This window comes from Dipteris shenzhenensis, chromosome 5 (genome assembly GCF_047967505.1).
Source record: "Dipteris shenzhenensis isolate YYH24624 ecotype China chromosome 5, Dip_SZ_1.0, whole genome shotgun sequence".
Taxonomy (NCBI): Eukaryota; Viridiplantae; Streptophyta; class Polypodiopsida; order Gleicheniales; family Dipteridaceae; genus Dipteris; species Dipteris shenzhenensis.
Window position 1 is genome coordinate 47,426,344 of NC_141600.1, and position 19,958 is coordinate 47,446,301.

Genomic DNA, 19,958 nt, shown 5'->3' on the forward strand with positions numbered 1-19,958 from the left:
TGTAATCTGACACGTGGCAGGTGACGTGGCAGACACGTGTGGATTCCTGACGTGGCAGTCAGCTCAGATGCTGACATAGCACTGACACGTGGCAGACAGGTGGTAAAACTGTGGTTAGTGTAAGTCTGGTTAGCTGGACTTTGATCAGATGTCCAGTTAGTTGGCCCAACCAAACCAGACCAGAGCAGAACCAGTCTGGTCAGTTTGACCAGACAGTAACTATCCAGTCACAGACTAACCAGACCAGAATCAGTTAGTCTGGTTAGACTAACTAGCAGTTACTCCATCTGGTTACTGTTCTTTCAAAAAAAAAAAAAAAAAGACAGTTGCAGAGACAGTTTTGGCTATCAATTTTCTCCTGCCTGTCAGACTTTTACTGTCAGAAAAGTAGCAGAAAACCAGAGAAAAGCAGAGAAAACAGAGATATGCAGAAAAAAGAGTATGCATGCCTTTGAGCAGTAAAAAGAGGGAAAAACAGATGCCTTTTGAAGCCATCTGCAGCAGCCAGGAAAGGGCAATATAGTTGTTGATGCTTTGGCAACTGTGTGGGTATATGCCTTGAACTGACAGCCAGTACTGGCATAGATTGTGAATGCAAAACACCTCTTGTTGAGGTACTTTTTTTTTCTGTTGGAAAAGCAAAGGTAGTGTGCATTAGTTACTTGCACAGTGTGAGAAAATCTGCAGATCTCAGAGTATGGATCAATCACCTATCCAGTGGGATTCTCAAGATAGGGATGTGTATCCAAGACAGAGGAATGTGCCACAAACTCAACAAGAATTTGAACAAATGGTACGCACTCGTATACAAGAGCTGGAAAATCTTAAAAGGGATCCCAGGGCTCAGCATTTGTTTCCAGCAGAAGCTATGCCTAATCCAGTATATGACGTGCCAATGCCAGAGGCACACTCTCGTGTACAGTCTGAGAGAGAGAGATCTCATAGATCTCATAGGAGACGGTCCCATAGTAAAAAGAGATCGAGGCGTCATCACCGATCTCCTAGTCCATCACCGTCTACCTCGAGTTCGACTTCTGTGTCTTCTTCTTCCTTATCAGATAAACCATCTAGGAAAAGAAGGAAACACGAGAAGTCTGGGAAGAGAAAGTCTTCCAAAGCGACCAGGGAATTTAAAGAGGGAGGAAAATCTGTCAAGTTTATGACCTACAATGGACAGTATGGTCATACAGACAAAGCATTGCAGTTTATCAGACAGTTTGATGCTGCATTCGGTACAGAGAAATTTTCAGAATCCTCCAAGTTAAGAATGGTCAGTCTACACTTAACAGCAACGGCTAGTGCATGGTGGAGTGCACTGACCACAGATGGGTCAGCCCCAAGAAAGTGGAAGGGCTTCAAGAAAGCCTTCTACCAGCAGTTCATGCCTAAACAGTTTAGAGACCATGTTCTTCAAGACTGGGACAGCTTGCACATGGATGCAGGAGATACAGTGGATGGGTACAACCAAAATTTTTGGGATGCTTATTTGCAGGTTGCACCGTTCAAAAAGATCTCCAAAGGCACCCAGATGAGGAAGTACAGAGCAGGTCTCACTCCAAGAATTCAGGCAGTAGTGAATGCTTTGGGGGCAAAGAATATTCAAGATCTTATGCATTCAGCCTCAGTAGCGAGTCTTGTGCCGCTACAAGATCCATCTACAGTGCCATCCTTGCATGCAAGACGTGCTGATAAAAAGAAAACTGATTTTCTAAAGTCAGAAAAGAAAGAGTCCCCTAAGGCTGAAAAGAAAGGGTTTCAGCCTCAGAAGCCGAGGGGTACTCAGTTCTCAAAGACCTATAAGGGCAAATCTCTATTCACCCCTGAACAGATAGCGGAATTCCGTAGAGATGGGAAATGCTTCAGGTGCGGTAAAGAGGGGCATGTGGCTGCCCAGTGCCCAGAAAAGCCTTCAACATCGAAGGGAAAAGAGGCAGAGAAGCCACGAGGACCGCAAAAGCCAATGGCGGGGGGAATTCCTGATATACTGGGTCATGCTTTGAACCCAGAAGAACGAGAATTGCTGCTATCATGGGGCAAAGTTAGAGACCAGCAAGCGCTAATTTTATTTGATCCAGGGGCTACTGATAATTTCATATCAGAGGATCTAGCCCTGAGGCTGGGAATAAAGACGGAAGAGTTAGGCAGGGCTTTGGATGCCGATCAAATGTTTTGTGGGAATCCTGTGCCAGTTACTCCCTTGATAGGGAAGCTCCGTCTACATGTTCAGAGTTATGTGGATCAGGAAGACTTCTTCATTTCTCCACTGAAACATTATGATGTAGTTTTGGGGATGCCTTGGTTTCACCGCAAGGCAGTGAAGTTGACTCTTCCTGAAAGAGTGTTGGAGTTTGTGCATAGGGGGAAAAATCAGCGTTTGATTGCCAGGAATAAAGGGGATACTATCCCCATTGTATCTGATGTTTCATGCGGTAAAGCAATAAAGTCTGCAATTTCTGCGTACATGGTTTTTGTAAAAGAAAAAGAGAATGATATGCATGCTGAAATGAATGATGCAGACAAAGATAGGTTTCAGTTTCTGGTAAACTTTAAAGATTGCTTTTCTGATGTTTTGCCAGGGGAGTTACCCCCAGAGAGACCAGAAGATCATCAGATAGAGTTAATGCCTGGTAGTGAGCCACCAAACAGACCCCCTTATAGAGTCAGTGCGACTCAGAGAGAGGAGATTATGGCTCAGGTACAGGACTTGCTGTCCAAAGGGTTGATTCAGCCCAGCTCGTCTCCTTTTTGTTCCCCTGTACTGTTAGTACAGAAGAAAGATGGTTCATTCCGTATGTGCGTCGATTATCGCGCACTGAACAAAATGACCATCAAGAATAGATTCCCTATTCCGCGCATTGATGATGTCCTGGATCAGTTAAATGGAGCTTCAGTTTTCAGCAGGATAGACTTAAAGAGTGGCTACCACCAAGTGAGGATACAGCCTCAGGATGTGCACAAGACAGCATTCCGCACTACATTCGAGTTGTATGAATACTTAGTGATGCCTTTTGGGTTGACAAATGCTCCAGCCACATTCAATAGAATGATGGATCGCATCTTCCGGAAGTACAAGCATTTTACGGGTACTTTCTTTGATGATATCTTAGTTTTTTCTAAGACAGAGGAAGAGCACAGAGAACATCTTGCTATAGTGTTTCAAGAGCTGAGAAATCATCAGCTCTATGCAAACAGCAAGAAAAGTGAGTTCTTCTTGGAAGAAATCCACTATCTGGGGCATATAATATCCAAGAATGGGATACAAATGGATCCAGCGAAGATCCGTGCCATCCAGGAATGGCCAGAGCTGAAAACTGTGCATGAAGTTCGAAGCTTCTTAGGCCTGTGTTCTTACTACAGAAGGTTTATCAGATATTTTGCTGATATCGCAGCTCCATTACATGACCTTACTAAGAAAAATGCAGCCTTCACATGGGGATTATCACAGAAGAAAGCATTCAATACACTCAAGGAAAAGTTGACTACATAGCCTATTCTGGTAGTTCCGGATCTGTATCAGTCTTTTGATGTGGATTGCGATGCTTGTGGAGAATGTGTTGGGGCTGCATTGCATCAGAATGGTCATGTAGTAGCCTATGAAAGCAGGCGACTTCGGGATGCGGAAAGATATTTAGGAATCTATGAGAAAGAGTTATTAGCTGTAATTCATGCCATTCATACATGGAAACACTATCTTTTGGGTGCAGATTTTACTGTCAAAACAGATCACCAAAGTCTAAGATACTTTTTGACTCAGACCAAGCTTTCAGAGAAGCATATGAAATGGGCAAACATGCTGTCAATGTATCATTTTCAGATTGTCCATACTCCAGGAATTCGGAACAGAGTGGCAGATGCCTTGTCCCGAAGACCCCAGGTCAATAATGTAACTATTGCTTATCATCAGGACCTGGAAGGCATGAGGGAACAATATGCTCATGATTCTGATTTTGGTGAAATTTTACAGCAGATGCAAGAAGGACAATCTACCAGTCACTATTCCCTGAAAGATGGGTATTTAATGAAAGATGATTGCCTATGCATCACCCAAGAGATGAGGAAAAAGATTTTGGGGGAATGCCATGCACCTCCCTATGCTGGACATAGAGGAATTACAGCAACAACTCTAGCACTAGAGAGGTATTTCTTTTGGCCAGGAATGCGGAAAGATATACATCAGTTTGTTACTGAATGCCTTACGTGTCAGAAAATAAAGTACGATAGACGGAAGGCACCTGGCCTACTTATGCCTCTTCCCGTGCCTCAGGCACCATGGGAAAGTATTACAATGGACTTTATTTTTGATTTGCCGAGATCAAAGTCAGGGAATGATGGGATTTGGACTATCATAGATAGATTCAGCAAGCAAGCTCATTTCATTCCGGTTCGCAAAACCATAAAGGCAGATCATATGGCTAAGCTGTTCATGGCACAGATCTTTAAACATCATGGTATGCCTAAGTCCATTGTTAGTGATCGAGATCCCAGAATGACCAGTCTATTCTGGAGAGCTTTATTTGATAACATGGGGACGAATCTGAATTTTTCTTCTTCTTTCCATCCCCAGACAGATGGTCAAAGTGAAGTAGCAAATTCTACCATTTTGGATATGCTGAAATGCTACGTGGGTGACCAGAGTTCAGACTGGGAAAAGTACCTACCCTTAGTAGAGTTTGCTTACAATAATACAGTACATAGCTCTACAGGGAAAGCCCCTTTTGAAGTCATATATGGGAAGGTGATTTTGCCACCTATATTGAGGACTAAAGATGAAATATTTGCAGCTGATCAGTTTGTAAGAGACCTCCAAACAGCTTACAGCCAAGTCCGGACAGCAATTGAAAGGTCTCAAGAGAAACATAAAAAGGCTGCAGATAAACATAGGAGACAGCTAGATCTCAAGGAAGGGGACTGGATACTTTTGAGGTTTGAAAAAGCTAGGCTCCGCAAGTTTAAAGGCAAACAGAAAGTGTATGCAAAGTTATCTCCCAGATACTATGGCCCTTTCAGGGTTACAGAAAGAATAAATGAGGTTGCATACAGATTAGCATTGCCAGAGCATTGGAGGATTCACAATGCATTCCATGTGAGTCTTCTAAAGAAATTTCAGGGACCAGAGCCTACATAACCAGTATCAGAAGATCCACCAGAAGTGGATGAGCTGGAGGAAGTCCTTCAGCCAAAGCAAATTGTGTACCATACCGTACGTAAAGGCCCTCAGGGTAAGGAATTTTGCAGGTATCTTGTAAAATTCAAGAATTATACGGCATTAGATGCCAAGTAGATGGACGAAGACATGTTATCCGATCATCCACAGCTTTTGGATGTTTACAAGGAAGCTTTTCAGTTGAGGTCAACTGAATAGAAGCCGAGGGGATGTTACCACAATGTAAATATCCTAAGTCAAAGTACAGTTGACCATTTATTTGATCATAATTAAAGAGTTTTATATGTGTTAATTATGGTCAAAGAGTTATTTTAATGGTCAAAGGATTGACTACGGTCAAAGATACTTGACTCTAGTCAAGTAAACCTGACTGCGGTCAGAGAGTGTTGACTTCGGTCAACAAGACTTGGCATGCGCCAAGAGGGTTAACCCCGGTTAACCAAGATGTGCCAACTCCGGTTGGAGAGACTTGGCTATAATTAAGGCGCCTTGACCCTTGGTCAAAGCTCTTTAATTATAATCAAGAGTGTTGACTCCGGTCAACCCGAGAAAATATATATATATATTTATTTGTATATATATATTTGTTTAGATGTGCACATGTGTTCAGTGGGGACGCCCACCGTGACTAGGATTAGTCCACAGTGTGTTATTTGCATGCAAAGCGCTAACAATTAATGGGTACCATAGTGGTGCGCTTTAATTAATTGTTGCAGGTACTCGGAAGGATTATTTTTCCTACGCGAAATGGGAGCCTGACAAGCATCCAGGAAGCGGTTCGTGTGACCGAGAGCTTTGAAGACTCCAGAATGGCCCTTAGTGGCTTGTAATAGGTTTTAGTCTAGATTTTAGACAAGTGGCATGTTGCCAATTTGAATGGGGCTTGAAGCTCTTGTAAAAGAAGAATTCTTTTCATGTTGGAGAGAGATTTACGAGACAGCTTGAAGCTGAACTTCTGTATTGAATTTCTGAAATGAATAAAAGACCTTCGGGGGGGTCCAGCCCGACAATTTGTCCTGGGCCCTAGTGTATGTTCAGAGAGAGGGAGTGAGGGAGAGCCTTTGGAGAGTTAATTTCCGTCGTAGAAGTAAAGCCAAAGCTGTCTTTCACAGTCAGTTCGGTTGTAGCATTATTGGAGGATGCCTTACAACAGATTTTAGCACAACAGTTACAAGCAAATGTAAGGCAATTTGAGCTCAGGAAAATGGTTCATAGTATGTCTACTAGACCATCTCGTGAAGAGAAAGGTAAATCTCCAATGCAGCCTGAAACCAGTGTTCATACGGCCGAGCCTAGGAGAGCTAAGGTGCCTAATATTGCCAATTATAGGCCAAAAAAGTACTCTAGTCGGATGTCTGACCGTAGTTCCGATATCATAGACCCTGGTTACACAAATGGGACGAGGCCTTCGCCATTTATGAAATCAGGAATGATATGAAGAAAATCCGCGAGGCCACCCATATGTCTAATGAGGCAGCAGATAGGTGGTGGATAAAACAGCAGAAAGATGGAGTGGCATCCACTACTTGGGAGGGGTTTAAAAAAGAATTTAGAAAACACTTCTTACCTCCTGATGATGCATCCGAGCTTGGGATCAGTATCGAAACCTTCGTTAGAGAAATTTATCAGTGGCGGAATACACTGATAAGTTCACAGAAAGTGTAATGAAAGTTTATGAACCTCTACCTCAGTCAATCCACGTAAAAGATTTTATCTTTGGACTGAATGATCGGATCGAAATGGAAGTTCAGGCTAAGTATGCGAACACGCTAGATGAAGCAATTGCCATAGCCCTGAACTATGAGGATGCCAAAGGGAACAGACCAAGTGGGTTTGTGCAGGTTGGGACTCGGTATGAGTACCCGAAGAAAACTGGGTTTAAGAAGAAGTGGATTAGCAAAGGGAGTGCCTCACAGCCTAGTGGTCAAGCCAAGAAGGCAAAGCCAATTGAGACTCCTAAACCAAGTACCACCATTGGAATGAAAAGAAAAGTAACACCAATGGCAGCCCGGGCTTGGTCGAAGTCTTCTTTCAACCCAGAGCAAAGAGAAAAAGCGAGGAGAGAAGGCTTGTGTTTTGAATGCCTTCAGCCTCATCAGTGGAAAGATTGTCCACGAAACAAGGATCATCGGATGGCTGAGATGGTGATCTCAGAATGCGACGTGGAAATGGAGGAAAGTCCCAGAGTAGAACAGATGCAGATTCAGCTAGCGGAATCTTCTCAAAGGTCAATACCTATTTTGTTATGTGTGTCTGTTGCTAAGCTAGTAACTAGTGCACCTGATAATGTCGTGTCAAGGCTTGGTCGAAGTCTTCTTTGAACCCAGAGCAAAGAGAAAAAGCGAGAAGAGAAGGCTTGTGTTTTGAATGCCTTCAGCCTCATCAGTGGAAAGATTGTCCACGAAACAAGGATCATCGGATGGCTGAGATGGTGATCTCAGAATGCGACGTGGAAATGGAGGAAAGTCCCAGAGTAGAACAGATGCAGATTCAGCTAGCGGAATCTTCTCAAAGGTCAATACCTATTTTGTTATGTGTGTCTGTTGCTAAGCTAGTAACTAGTGCACCTGATAATGTCGTGTCAAAGCCCATAGCAACGGGGTATACAACCTTTAACGATACGGAGTTAATTAAGATGAAGGGGCAAGTAGCCAATCATGATGTCATTGTGTTGTTTGACTCAGCGTCAACGCACAATGTAATTAACTCCAAGCTTGTAAAGAGGCTGAAATTAAAGACTAGCCCATCTGACTATGCATATACAGTCAGAATGACAGACGAAAGTTCAACTGAAGTATGGGACCAAAGGGTTACCCAGTTGGAACTTCGAATTCAGGACTATACTGAGAAGCTTGATTTTGAAATGACAAAGCTTGCTCACGCTGACATAGCCCTGGGTAAGGCTTGGCATTCTAGAAAGAATCCAGCCATAGCTTCGAAAAAGCACATTTATCAATTCAAGATGAATGATGTACTGTCTGTCTTACGAGGTGAAAAAGATATACCTCAAGGACCGTTGGTTTCCGTAATGAAAGTTCGAAAAGCTCAAGAAGAGTTTTTGTTTCTTTGTACAGCATCCGTAGAGCCGATTGATGGTTCTTCAGCTAGCACTGATGTTACCCAAAATGGAGAGATGGCCCAACTGGCTGATCAAATAGCAGAGGAGTTCTCTTATTGTTTTAGGGATGAGTTACCTTATGGGTTACCTCCAGAGCGGAATGTTCAGCATAAGATTGAACTAATCCCGCGGGCAGAACCTGTAAATAGACCTCCCTATAGGTTAAGTTTTACCAAAGAAGCGGAGGTACGAAGACAACTGGAAGAATACCTCAAGCTGGGGCAAATTCAACCCAGTTTCTCACCTTTTGCTTCGCCAGTGATATTAAAAAAAGGAAAGATGATACTTTTCGCCTCTGTATAGATTACAGAGCATTAATAATATCACTATTAAGCACAGATATCCGATGGCTCGGATCGATGATTTACTAGATGCATTACATGGGGCCGTAATTTTCAGTATTTGGGGCTTGGTGGAATTTGCAAGCTGGAGCCTTCACGTTGTTGGCTATTCTGAGGTTTTGCTACCACCGAGGTTGGCTGGGAGGAAACTGAGTGTGTCTGCCCCGTGATTGTTTGTTAAATTGATCTGTGAAGTGAGTTAAAGTGAGTGATCGTAATAGAGATAATGTGCATTTGTGTCTCCATAAGAACCGTTTATTAAAATGGCAGCGGAAGATGCAAACAAACTGAAGCTACAGAACCAAACAGAGAACACTAGAGACAACAAGATGTGCCACAAACAGATCTGCTGTAACTCAGCCCATAAACCACGGCAGCAACTAAAATACAAAGTATCCTGAACAGGATGTGAAACAGGAGCTGCTGAAGGGGCTGCACTGAAGCAGAGGAAGGGGGCACAAGGAGGCTGCAGAGGGGCTGAACTGAAGCAGAGAATAGGGCACAAGGAGGCTGCAGTCTGAGAGCACACAGGCTTGAGGAGCCTGAAGCGAGGAGGCAGGGGCCTGGGAGCGAGGAGGCTAGAGGAGCCTGAACCGAGGAGGCAGGAGCCTAGAAATGAGGAGGCTGAAGGAGCCTGGGGCGAAGAGGCAGGAACCTTGGAACGAGGGGACTGAAGAAGCCTGGAGCGAGGAGGCAGGAGCCCGGAAAGAGGAGGGATCTGCTGAGGGAGCGTGGGCATCCAACAGGGCAGCTGAGGGGGGCTCAGGTAGGGACTGCCAGGAGCAGGCTTGAAGACTAGAGCCTTGAGGAGCTGCTGGAGGGAGTAGATGAAATGAGGAAGAGGGGAGGGCCCTTATATAGGGAAGGCCAGGAGGGTCGGTTAGTTAGCCTAGACCGACCAGCCTGGTCGGTCAGCCAACTGGGCCGACCAGCTGGTCGGCCAAAGGCTGGTCGGCCAGGACCAGGTCGGCCAGGGGCTGGTCGGCCAGCCTACCCCCTCTGGCCCCCCTGCTGCGTGGGAGCTGGTCGGCCAGTCTACCCTGGAGATGGCAATCTCAACACCGTTATGCCTCGCTGAAAGGTAATACCAACGCAAAGCTTGCTCATAGGTATTACGGTCCTTACGGGATCATCCGTAAGGTTGGAGAGGTAGCATATCAGTTGGAGCTACCCAGTAAATCCAAGATCCATGATGTTTTCCATGTGTCTGTGCTGAAACTACATGTTGGACAGCATGTCCATGTTCTTCCGGAATTGCCACCTATGGATGAAGAGGGCCACATCCTCTATGTTCCGGAGCGCATCGTGGGTTTCAGAGACCGTGTACTCTGAAACAAGGCCTACATAGAGTATCTTATCAATTGGCGGGGACTCCCTAAGGATAAAAATTCATGGCAGCCAGAAAACATTGTCCAAGGCCACTCCTATCTCCTACCGGATTGATTAGTAGTTGCTGTTTGCTGGACTTTTGGACAGCTATGCTGTGAAATTTTGAGGGCGAAATTCTATGGGAAGGGATGGCTGTAATGAAGGGGAAAAAGGGGCCAAGTTAGAGGCCCTTTAGGTGGAAAATGTGGAGGGACTATATATAAGTCCCCATCCACTCCCTACTATGTACTTTTTGATGTGACATCTAATCCTATCTACTCTTCCACCTCCTTCTTGCTACCTGCTCCCTACTCTTTCTCACTCTCTCTCTCTGTTCCCTACACTCTCTCTCTCTTTCTCTCTTCTACCTCATTCTCTCACTCCTGCCCCTCCTCTTCCCCCTTTCCCCCTATCTCTCTCTCCCTTCTGCTTCTCTATCCCCTTTCTCCAAATCTGTCCCATCTCTTTTCTACACACATGAACTGGAATAGTTTGCACCAAGCATCACCCAGTTTCTCACAGTGACTCTTCAACATTCAGCATTAGAATTCATCACTGATTACTTTTTTGCATATGATCTCAAAAGTGATCAAGTAGCAAGCATCACGTAGCAAAGTTAGCTTGAGTGTGATACCCAAGGGTCAAGAGTGAAGATGTGAGGTAGAGTCCATTCACAATAAAAACAAAAGGCACCCACTCAAATTTGAATAAGCATAGTAAGGTATGTGGGGCTTCTACTGGGGAACTGTCCAACTCAAAAATTTCTAAGTACAAAGCCATCCTACTAAAATTTGTCAGAAGTGCAATGGTAGCAAGCCACAAGATGTACACAAAAGAATGATAGCGCCTCGCATCTAACTTACCAACCAACTTGAAGCCCGCCTAATTTGACCCAGAAACACGCAACTCAAAACCTTGAGAAGAGCTCTACTGCTGGTGGTGAGCTAAGTATTATTTGGTAACACAGAGTCCCTGATTAATTTACATTCATGCAACAACTTGTATAGTTTTTAGTGCAGCCAAGACACTAGAGCGTGCTATATGCTTATACAATTTGATTTCACAAATTCTGGGTATGGTGCTGTGCCCATCAGGAAGTTGACATGTGGCAGAACCTCAACATATGACTCTCTTTCACGACAAGAAAACACAAATATATTATTCTCATTTTCTCAGCTTAAACTACAATTGAGGTAAAACCTTACCTTGCATTTCATCAAATGCTGCCTGCGCCTCATATCTGTTCATAAATGCAACAAATCCACAGTTCCTCTGCCTCCTACGCTCCTCTTCAGTCCTCGGCCACATTATCTTCACACTTGCAATGGGTCCAAACCGACCAAAAGTTCGTAGAAGAAAATTTTCGTCAACCTGGTGGGACTCCAATACGTAATGTGATAAGATATCTTCAGCTAAATGAGCTGACGAAAACAGAAAAGTATCCATCTATCGAATGACTTTAGCAACACACATGTTTGCATGAGAAACCCCAAACACATAGGTCTGTTACCTGAGGTGACAAGTTCCCAACATATAAATTTGTAGTCTGAGGATCACTCTCATCAAATGATCCAGGAAATTTTCCAGGATCTAATTCCTCTGGTAGCTCATCAAATCGGCTTAAAGGCTAATTAGCACAAAAAAACTCATTAGACAGCTCAAATCAATGGGGAACCAAGAACACACTTTTTCATTAATTGAAAACAGAATAAAGAATGTGACTTTCAACCCGATTGTAGCCACCATACATAGCACCGAGCAGAGCCTACCTACCATGACATCTCTGTTAGGAATTAGTGAAGACTTTTTAGATCCCTCGTTAAGTTAATACAACTAATGGTGGAGATGGCATCTTATGCAATGGAATTCATCACTCATGTTTACACGCGATGTTTTAACTTTCTGAGTTTTAACAAGCCTTTCAAGAATACACACGAGGAGGCAAGAATAACGGACGAGGACACAAGGAGGTTGCCTGTCCTATCTTTGCTACATATTGCTTGGGCAGTTTTGAAGGCTCTACTTTGTACCATATACCTAGATGAATCCAGGAACATTCCCAAACTCATCCTCTAAAAACACAACATAGTGCAGTTTCAATCTCATGATAATCACTCACAAGGTTGAAAACCATAAACTCCATCATGCATAGCAGGAACTAGCTACTATGACATCCCCACTGACGTCATCAGAGCCCAACAATGGGTGTAGACCATAGTATAAAAATATGCTCTCACACATACAAATCCACACACCCACACATACTTGAGCATCCATTTATACAAAGTCTTCGTACTGAGTCTTCATACTTGGGCAGTTTTGAAGGCTCTACTTTGTACCAAACCGTTGTGGTCTTCTAAATGTCAGCATACAATGTGATGCCAATGTCCATGGATGGTATAGGTCATACAGGTAGACGCTCACGAGTAGACCTCATATGAGAGGAGTCAGAGAATGACAACAGATATGTTTTAGTCAGGTACTAGGGGGCTTCCAGGTCCACCCACATGCACCTGCAGGTCCTATTTTGGAACCCATACAAGCGCTAGGTGGGACCACTAGCCGAAACTGACCATTTGGAAGGCTGATACAGCTGCCAACCAGTTTGGTCAACTTGTTAGAAACGATGAGGGAATGAATCACTCAATCCTCCACCCAAGATCTCTCCAACTCTTCCACACTCAACTTAGATAGATGATCACAGATGCGACAAAAACACACTCAGAAATAACAGCAAATATAGACGGAGAGAGAGAGTATATTCATCCACCGGATGGTGGGCAGAAAATGGCTCCAAGGGAGCAATACAAATCACAGCAGGGTGCTGGAGAAAACTGATGAACTCTCTCTCACAATACTGTCCCAGATCTGAGTGCTGAACACGGCCTTGAAGAAGGGCTTTCTGTATTGCACTGGACGCTGGGCTGAATGCAGAAGTGGGCCTTTTATAGGCTCTGCCCAGGCCCCTTCAAATGACCGACCAGCAGGGTCGGTTACCCTGTCTGGTGGCCGACCATAGGGGCCCCATAAACCGACCAGGGTTGGCCCTGGTTGGTGGCCCTGGTTGGGCCGACTTGGCCAGCCACAGGCCCCTATATAAGGGTGCCCTGGGCGGCCAGTCTGTGCTGCTGCTGGTGCCTCCATGTGAGGCCTAGAGCCCCCTCATACCTGCTGTTGCAGGCTGCGACCAGCCCATGTGCTGGTCGCCTATTTTTACCATGCAATCCTCCCTCTGATGCTGAGAAAGGGCTGCCTACCTAGGCTCATCTACAGGCAGTAAGGTAGAGAGAACCATTCTGGACAGAAAGTCTACAGACGCTCGAGGTGGAGCACGCGGGCTCAGAGATCTAGAAGTGCCAGGCTTGTAGTAGAAGGACCTTTTTGTATTGTATCCTGTCCTAGTTCCTGGACGGACAGAAATATAAAGTGTTGCTTCTATATTTGTCTATGAGCATTGTATATTTACTGGCTTGCACATCTATGCACATAAGTTAAAAAGTTTGTGATTTCACACCCCACACCACACTGTGTGAGCTCCTGGGCTATTCTATCAGTCCTCCGCTGTGCGTACCCTCTATTGGGTAATTTCTAACACAACTTGTCATCTACCTCTGGCAGACTAATCACTTGGTCAAGTGTCCTGGTCTTGCTTTAAACCATGAAGTGCTTTCTTCAATTTGCATACCATACGCTCTTTATATTTTACCTCAAAACCTGTTGTCGTTGCATGCATACGTCTTTAGCCTCCATTGAGAAAAGCTGACTTGACATGCATTTGACGAGCATAGAGTACATGTGGCTGTTTCTTCTTGTACATCTCCATTGAGAAAAGATGACTTGACATGCATTTGATGAGCATACAGTCCAGAGTGCATGCAACTTCTGATTGTCTTCATTCTGACCATTTTCCTAAAAATCTATTGGCCTTACTAAGAGTACACTTTCGCTCTTTCATTTGCCTAAGTGTGACCTTATAAAGCCATCTGTGACCTACAACATTCTTGTCTAGTGGCGGATCTACAACCCCCCATGTCCATTCCTCACACATGTCTTTCATTGTCCCCTCCTATTATTTCAGTTACATCATCCAACTATTCCAACTCTAGTGTAGATTATCTTTCACATGCACTGCATTTGCAGGATCATGACGCAGCATATACTATCCTTTGCGATTTCTTCAAAGATATCACAGCTGCAGAACATCTTTCTAGTTTGGATTGTAGAGCTTGTATGCCTTTTTCTCAATTGTGTATTCAGGGAATTCGCATTTCTCACTCTTGGATGCAAGCATACCATTGTTACTTCTCAAGCATTTCACTTTCTCCTAGTCGGAGTTGCCATATTTGTGTCCTCCCACTGATGCTGTGCCAGCATGCAGCCTGCATTATCTTTGTGAACAAAATCTAGTGGAACATCTGCCCTCGTTCCTACTTTAGTAGAAAATCGTCCCCCTGTTGATTGCCATAGACACATCCTGTTATGTCCATGTGGTCCACACATGGACATAATGTGGCTAGTGTTATGGAGGTCAGGTTAGCCTATGGTCACGTGTCCAACCATGGGACAATTGAGACATGTGGTGAGAATAGAGAGGGAGAGGAAGAGGGGGGGAGGGGGAGGGGGAGGGAGAGAGAGAGATTTGATTTATGTGCACAAAACAACACTAATAGAGAAAACATAACTCCTCAAGTACAAGAGAAACTAAGTAAGGTGGAGGCATTGTTGTAGCTGGCTAAGCAAAACATGGCAAGGGAACAACAGAGAAAGAAGGAGAGGATTGAAAATAGGGCACGGGCACATCAAGTTTCGAAAAGGAAATATGGTGTATCTTAAGCAACACAAATATAAAAATGCTGAACCTAAAGAAAATACTCATCCTAAATTATATTATGGATTCTACAAGGTAGTGAGAAAAAATCAGTGTAGATAATAACTGTTTAGCCTCAAGACCAAAGGCTGATCACCTACCATAAATTCACAAAAAGTGAATAGATGACAAAATTGACAAGATTGACAACATGACAAAAATTTTAAAAATTGGCACTTCTTAGACAAGGAAACATAAGCACGGAAGATTCTGGAGGATTAAAACAGTATCTTTGTTACTATGCTCAAGGGCAGTCTGAACAATAGCCTCAAGCATGCCTTGTTGCTAAAAAGTCAAAAACCTAGCAAGCAAGAGAAAAACTAATTGATTCACCAAAATTAAACAGGACGTGGCTCCCAACACTGAGTGCTCTTACCATTAGGCACATCCATAATCCACACTACAGAAGCAACTACTCACTTTATGCCTCCAATACCCACAACTGCTACCACAGCTTAGGATTGAGTAGCAAGGACCACTGCAGGCCATTTAGCTTAATTAAATCCAATTCTTGAGATTTCTCCTATCTTCATCACCATCCAATGCTGAGGCTATCATACAGATGCTCATGTCCACATACTCGACTAACTTAGGCATCAATTTTCATAAAACGTCACATCATATACACAACATGATTGTTTGTTAAAACAAAATTGTGATTCGATACGATAGGAGCCCAGTTTCGTATGACGTCACTAAAAAAATGAGTTCATCCTGTAAGAATTCCAAAATTTATTTGGAATGTCATCTAGTTACATAACTATTTCTATACAATTTAACTTGGGCACAGAGTTCTCTGCTTCATACCCTGGAAATGCCCTTTTTTCTCCCATCACGATTGCTCTGTTCCCCATCTTGATTGCGCTTCTCCCTCATTTCTTGTTCAATTTTTAGCTCTTCCATAAAATGGTCAATATTCCTGGACTTGGAACGTTCCCTTTCTTTTGGTTTCTCCTCTTCTTTCTGTCAAAGTGAGAATTAGACATAGAAGCCACAAACAGGTTCAAGGAATCAGGTCTACTTGGATAGCAGGCTCTTTACATATTTAAATACCTCTTTCTCAGAATCTTTCCCTTTGTTAACAATTGCTGCCAAGCCAGGGGGCATGAAAGATGGAACATACCTGCTAGAATATACAAAGTGTTAATCTGAAACTGCATCAAGATGACCAGAAGTATTGCATCTAAAACTTGAAACACAAAAACGCTTACAACAGCCACTCTCATAAACCAAATTCAACAAAAAACATGCATACATCCCAGTCCTCAATTTAAGTTGCTTCAAAAGAAACTTGTTGGTGAAGAGAGACACATTGGACTCATTGAAGCCTAGCCATATTTGACATGAAACTATAACATCATTGCTGTCAAGTCTGGGACCAAAATCATTCACTTGGGTCTTTAAACTCAACATAATTACAATAGGAAGGAATGTGAGTGCCTTGGTAGGCCAGGAAAACCAAGTGCATAGCCATAGAAACAATTGATTCCATCAATAATAAAAGTCAAGGAGAGCTATCCATTGTGGGGTTTCAGAACCATAAGCATAAATGGAGCTTGCCTCACCTGGAGCTCATTTTATAGGAATTCTTGCTAGAACAGCATGTAATTTGCAAATATTTTTTTGGTTAGGCCAAGAATGGCTAGTGAAGAGTGGAGGAAGTAAAAAATTCACAGAAATTTCCATGGAAGGGCACAAGAACTGGCACACAATGCAGAGGATCTCGCACCTTAAAAGAGTGCACTGGCCGTGTTCATACTGATTTCATTCAGAGCAAGCTCAGCCCCCATTGTGGACTCTCTTATTGACTTCCTTCCTCAACAATGCCAAGCCTCACCAGGGCCATTGTCGGCTGAGATCATCTCTTCTATCCTCAAGATGGAATCTCGATGTGTAAAAGACTGCAAGATGAAAGTTCTCATGTCCCAAGTTGAAGTGGCAAATGAAGGAATACTAGCCAAGAGAGGATGTGCAAGGTATGCACAAGAGCGTTGAGCATGAAGTTCAGGTATTACTCTATGGCAGCAACTATGAGCACATTAGAATGAAGTTTGGCATCCCAAAACTGCAGCCTCTAACTCAACAATCTTTCAATTCTCTCACAAGCAAATAGGGTGCTACATCATGAGATCAATTAGAAAACGAAATCTGTGAGTGTTTCATCATTGGATTTCATAATTTATGATAAGTGGCACAGCTATTTGGACCTGCAACAAGTGACTGCTTAGCTTTGTCAGGCATGTCGATCTTGTTGGGCCTCTAGAGGCACAACGGGTTCAATCAGGATCCCAACCATGCTCACGCTTAGCTCATATTTATATTAGGCCAAGCTTACTCACCCCAAATGCCAAGCTCCCTCCATGGACCAAATCACACATGCAGAACTCAGACATGTTTCGTTGACACCAAGGTCTATAGTAGTCCAATTTTGTTCATCTCTGAGATGTCTCTTACTGACAGTATTTGTTCCATAGTTCTCCTTTAATATCATAGAAATGTAGTAGACACGTCTAATTCCCGTATGCAAGGGTATGAGCATGATCTATGTCAAATCTTGGTGTCATAGGAACTTTTGGCCTTCTTACATGCATTAATAAAATTCTCTCTCTCTCTCTCTCTCTCTCTCTCTCTCTCCCCTTTGGTCTTTGAGGCTGGAGGCGGAGTCCCTCCTAGAGATATTGTCATGGGCCTCTGCAGCCCATGGCATGGCTGGCTACGTGGCAGCTCTGTCTGCAGCACACAACAGCAGGGCAGCCAGCAGATCAGGGACAGACTGCTACACAGGCAGCCCTACAGTCAGCAGATGGGCTGTGTATACAACAGCCATACAGTGTTGTACAGTCAGCAGGTCGGCAGAGCAGTGCGGCAGTCTGTACAGCAGCCATACAGGCTGTATGGCAGCCTGCAAATAGCAGACACAGGACATATGGCAGGTCGGTGCAGCCAGGTTGGGGCAGTCTACTGCATGTTGGGGCAGTCTGTCAGCAGTCTGCAGGCCCGCATTCCTAATCTGTTGCCACAGTCAGATGTATGCCCTCTTCAATGAGGAGACCAACAGTGGTACAGAGGGATATATTGCAACGTCCCAACATAAGGAATAAAGATAGTAAGTACCATAACCATGATGTCCATAGTCCATAGTGGCGTTAATCGCAGGGCCATAGCTAGGAGACCATAGTGGACGACACATAACAACAGCCGTCAGCGAGCTATCACAGGCTTCATGTCACCGCAGCCTCATATATCACTGACCCCATCTTAGGCTTAATCTTTCCGCCAGCTTCCAGATGATCATCACAGTGCTGCCAGTCCCGATCTTCTCCATGAGCTCAGAGATTTCTCTTTCGGTGTTGGTATCTGTATGCTTATGGCCTTTTTTTGTATTCATCAAAGGTGTGATGCCCGCTTAGAGGCTGGACCCTTTCAACTCATTGTATCAGTTACTTTAAGTCTCATAGACCCTTAGGTCTTTCAAAGACTTTTAATACACTTTCTTTCTTTCTTTCTCTGTGAATCAATGCACTAATGCTCTGAACCAACAATTCATGCTCACTAGAGCAACTATTATGCTTTTGAGAACAGATGCAACCAAGGGGACATACGCAGATGGCACCTTAGGTCTTATACATTCAACACATTGATCACACAAGTTACGCACTATGGAGTGGAGGTTTGGGGAGGGAGCATCTCAAAGAGCACTTGGAATGACATTGAGAAATTTCAAACCTTTCTAAGGAGACATATGCGGAATAAGCCCAGGACTCCTTTGTCCGTCCTGTTGGAAACTAGGAATAGGCCGCTGGAATTTGCTGCCCTGGAAAGAGTATCCTGATATGTCATGAAGGTGAAAACTGGATATCCCTACAACGGGGTGGGTCCCAGACATATGCGAATGGTTTGAGTGGATGCTGGACTTACCTCCTGAAGGAATGAAGAGGAAAATCATTGGTCACCAACTACGGGATACTTCACACAGGCAATGGAAAGAGGCTCCCAAACGGCCGGAGTTTGAGTATTATTATGCACATATCAATCCCTGGTATTGGCAAACTTACAGAGAGGTGCACTTACAGACACTAATCTCACCTCAAGCTTGAGGCGCCATAACACTAAGTCACATCGACTAGGAGTGGAGGGTGGCTAGGGGGAGCAGCCACGTGGTGCTCACCTTTGTACTCTTTGTGATTGTAATGAGGTAGAGACGGAGGAGCACACGCTCTCTTCTATCCTACACATGAGCACGTCAAACAAAAGTATGAACATGTCTTATGTGGATCTTGTCACCTATCAGACATACTCCCTCGCCCTCGACATTTGGCAGCACTCGGAACTTTAATTGCCTGTCAGACGGCAAGCTACATCATGAAGACTACATAGGAGGAGGGATGGACCAGTACAAGCCAAGTGCTAGCAGTGATCTATATACCTAGATTCATACAAATCCACACACCCACACATACTTGAGCATCCATTTATACAAAGTCTTCGTACTGAGTTTCTGTCGGCACTCCAAAGGTGAAGGGCAGACTCAGCCATGACGAAGGCTAGCACTAAAGGAGAAGGCTAATCAAAAAGTAGTCCAAATCTCTTCACTCAAGCTACAACTGCTTGTGAAGTCTAAACGATTTCATTTTAGTCTCTCCCAAACGAGCATCTAAATCTATCTGCGAGCAGTGATCTATCACTGACTTTCTTCGTCGACATCAGGCTCACTAGATCCCAAGCCATTGTCAAACAAACTCCTCTTGTTTCTCCTCAGTTGTCCGAAGGAGTTGGTCCCACAAACAGCATACATTGATCCAACCACTCGGATGGACAGCTGACCGATTGGTAGACGCCCAACGGCTTCCTCCTTAGTGGTTTCGCTTTGGGGTTTCACTCGCAGTGACATCACGATGTATTACTTTTTTCTCATCACAAACATCAGCCTTGGGCATGGGTGCCCATTTAGTGGCCCCACCCTTAGCTTTCATTGTATCTAGTTTTTTTCAGTCTCATAGACCCTTTGGTCTTTCATAGAGGTTAATAATCTCTCTCTCTCTCTCTCTCTCTCTCTCTATATATATATATATAGAGAGAGAGAGAGAGAGAGATTATTAA

At 44.0% G+C, this 19,958-nt stretch overlaps 1 protein-coding gene across 4 annotated transcripts in view; it reads right to left on the reverse strand.

Moving 5' to 3' along the window:
- The window catches only part of LOC147902107 (protein RRC1-like), a 67,637-nt gene that overhangs the window by 43,546 nt on the left and 4,133 nt on the right, over positions 1-19,958 (reverse strand). For 2 of the 4 annotated variants that reach the window (XR_015541002.1, XM_087374679.1), the window contains exons 4-7: positions 15,912-15,981; positions 15,666-15,821; positions 11,502-11,618; positions 11,197-11,362 (exon numbers count right to left, since the gene is read on the reverse strand). Coding sequence is in view for 3 of the 4 variants with exons in the window: in XM_087374679.1 (XP_087230805.1) it covers positions 11,197-11,362; positions 11,502-11,618; positions 15,666-15,821; positions 15,912-15,981 (509 nt within the window). In the remaining variant the exon portion in view is untranslated. Of the gene's footprint in view, positions 1-11,196; positions 11,363-11,501; positions 11,619-15,665; positions 15,822-15,911; positions 15,982-19,958 lie in introns of those variants that run through there. The other 2 variants (XM_087374682.1, XM_087374681.1) reach the window with 2 other exon arrangements.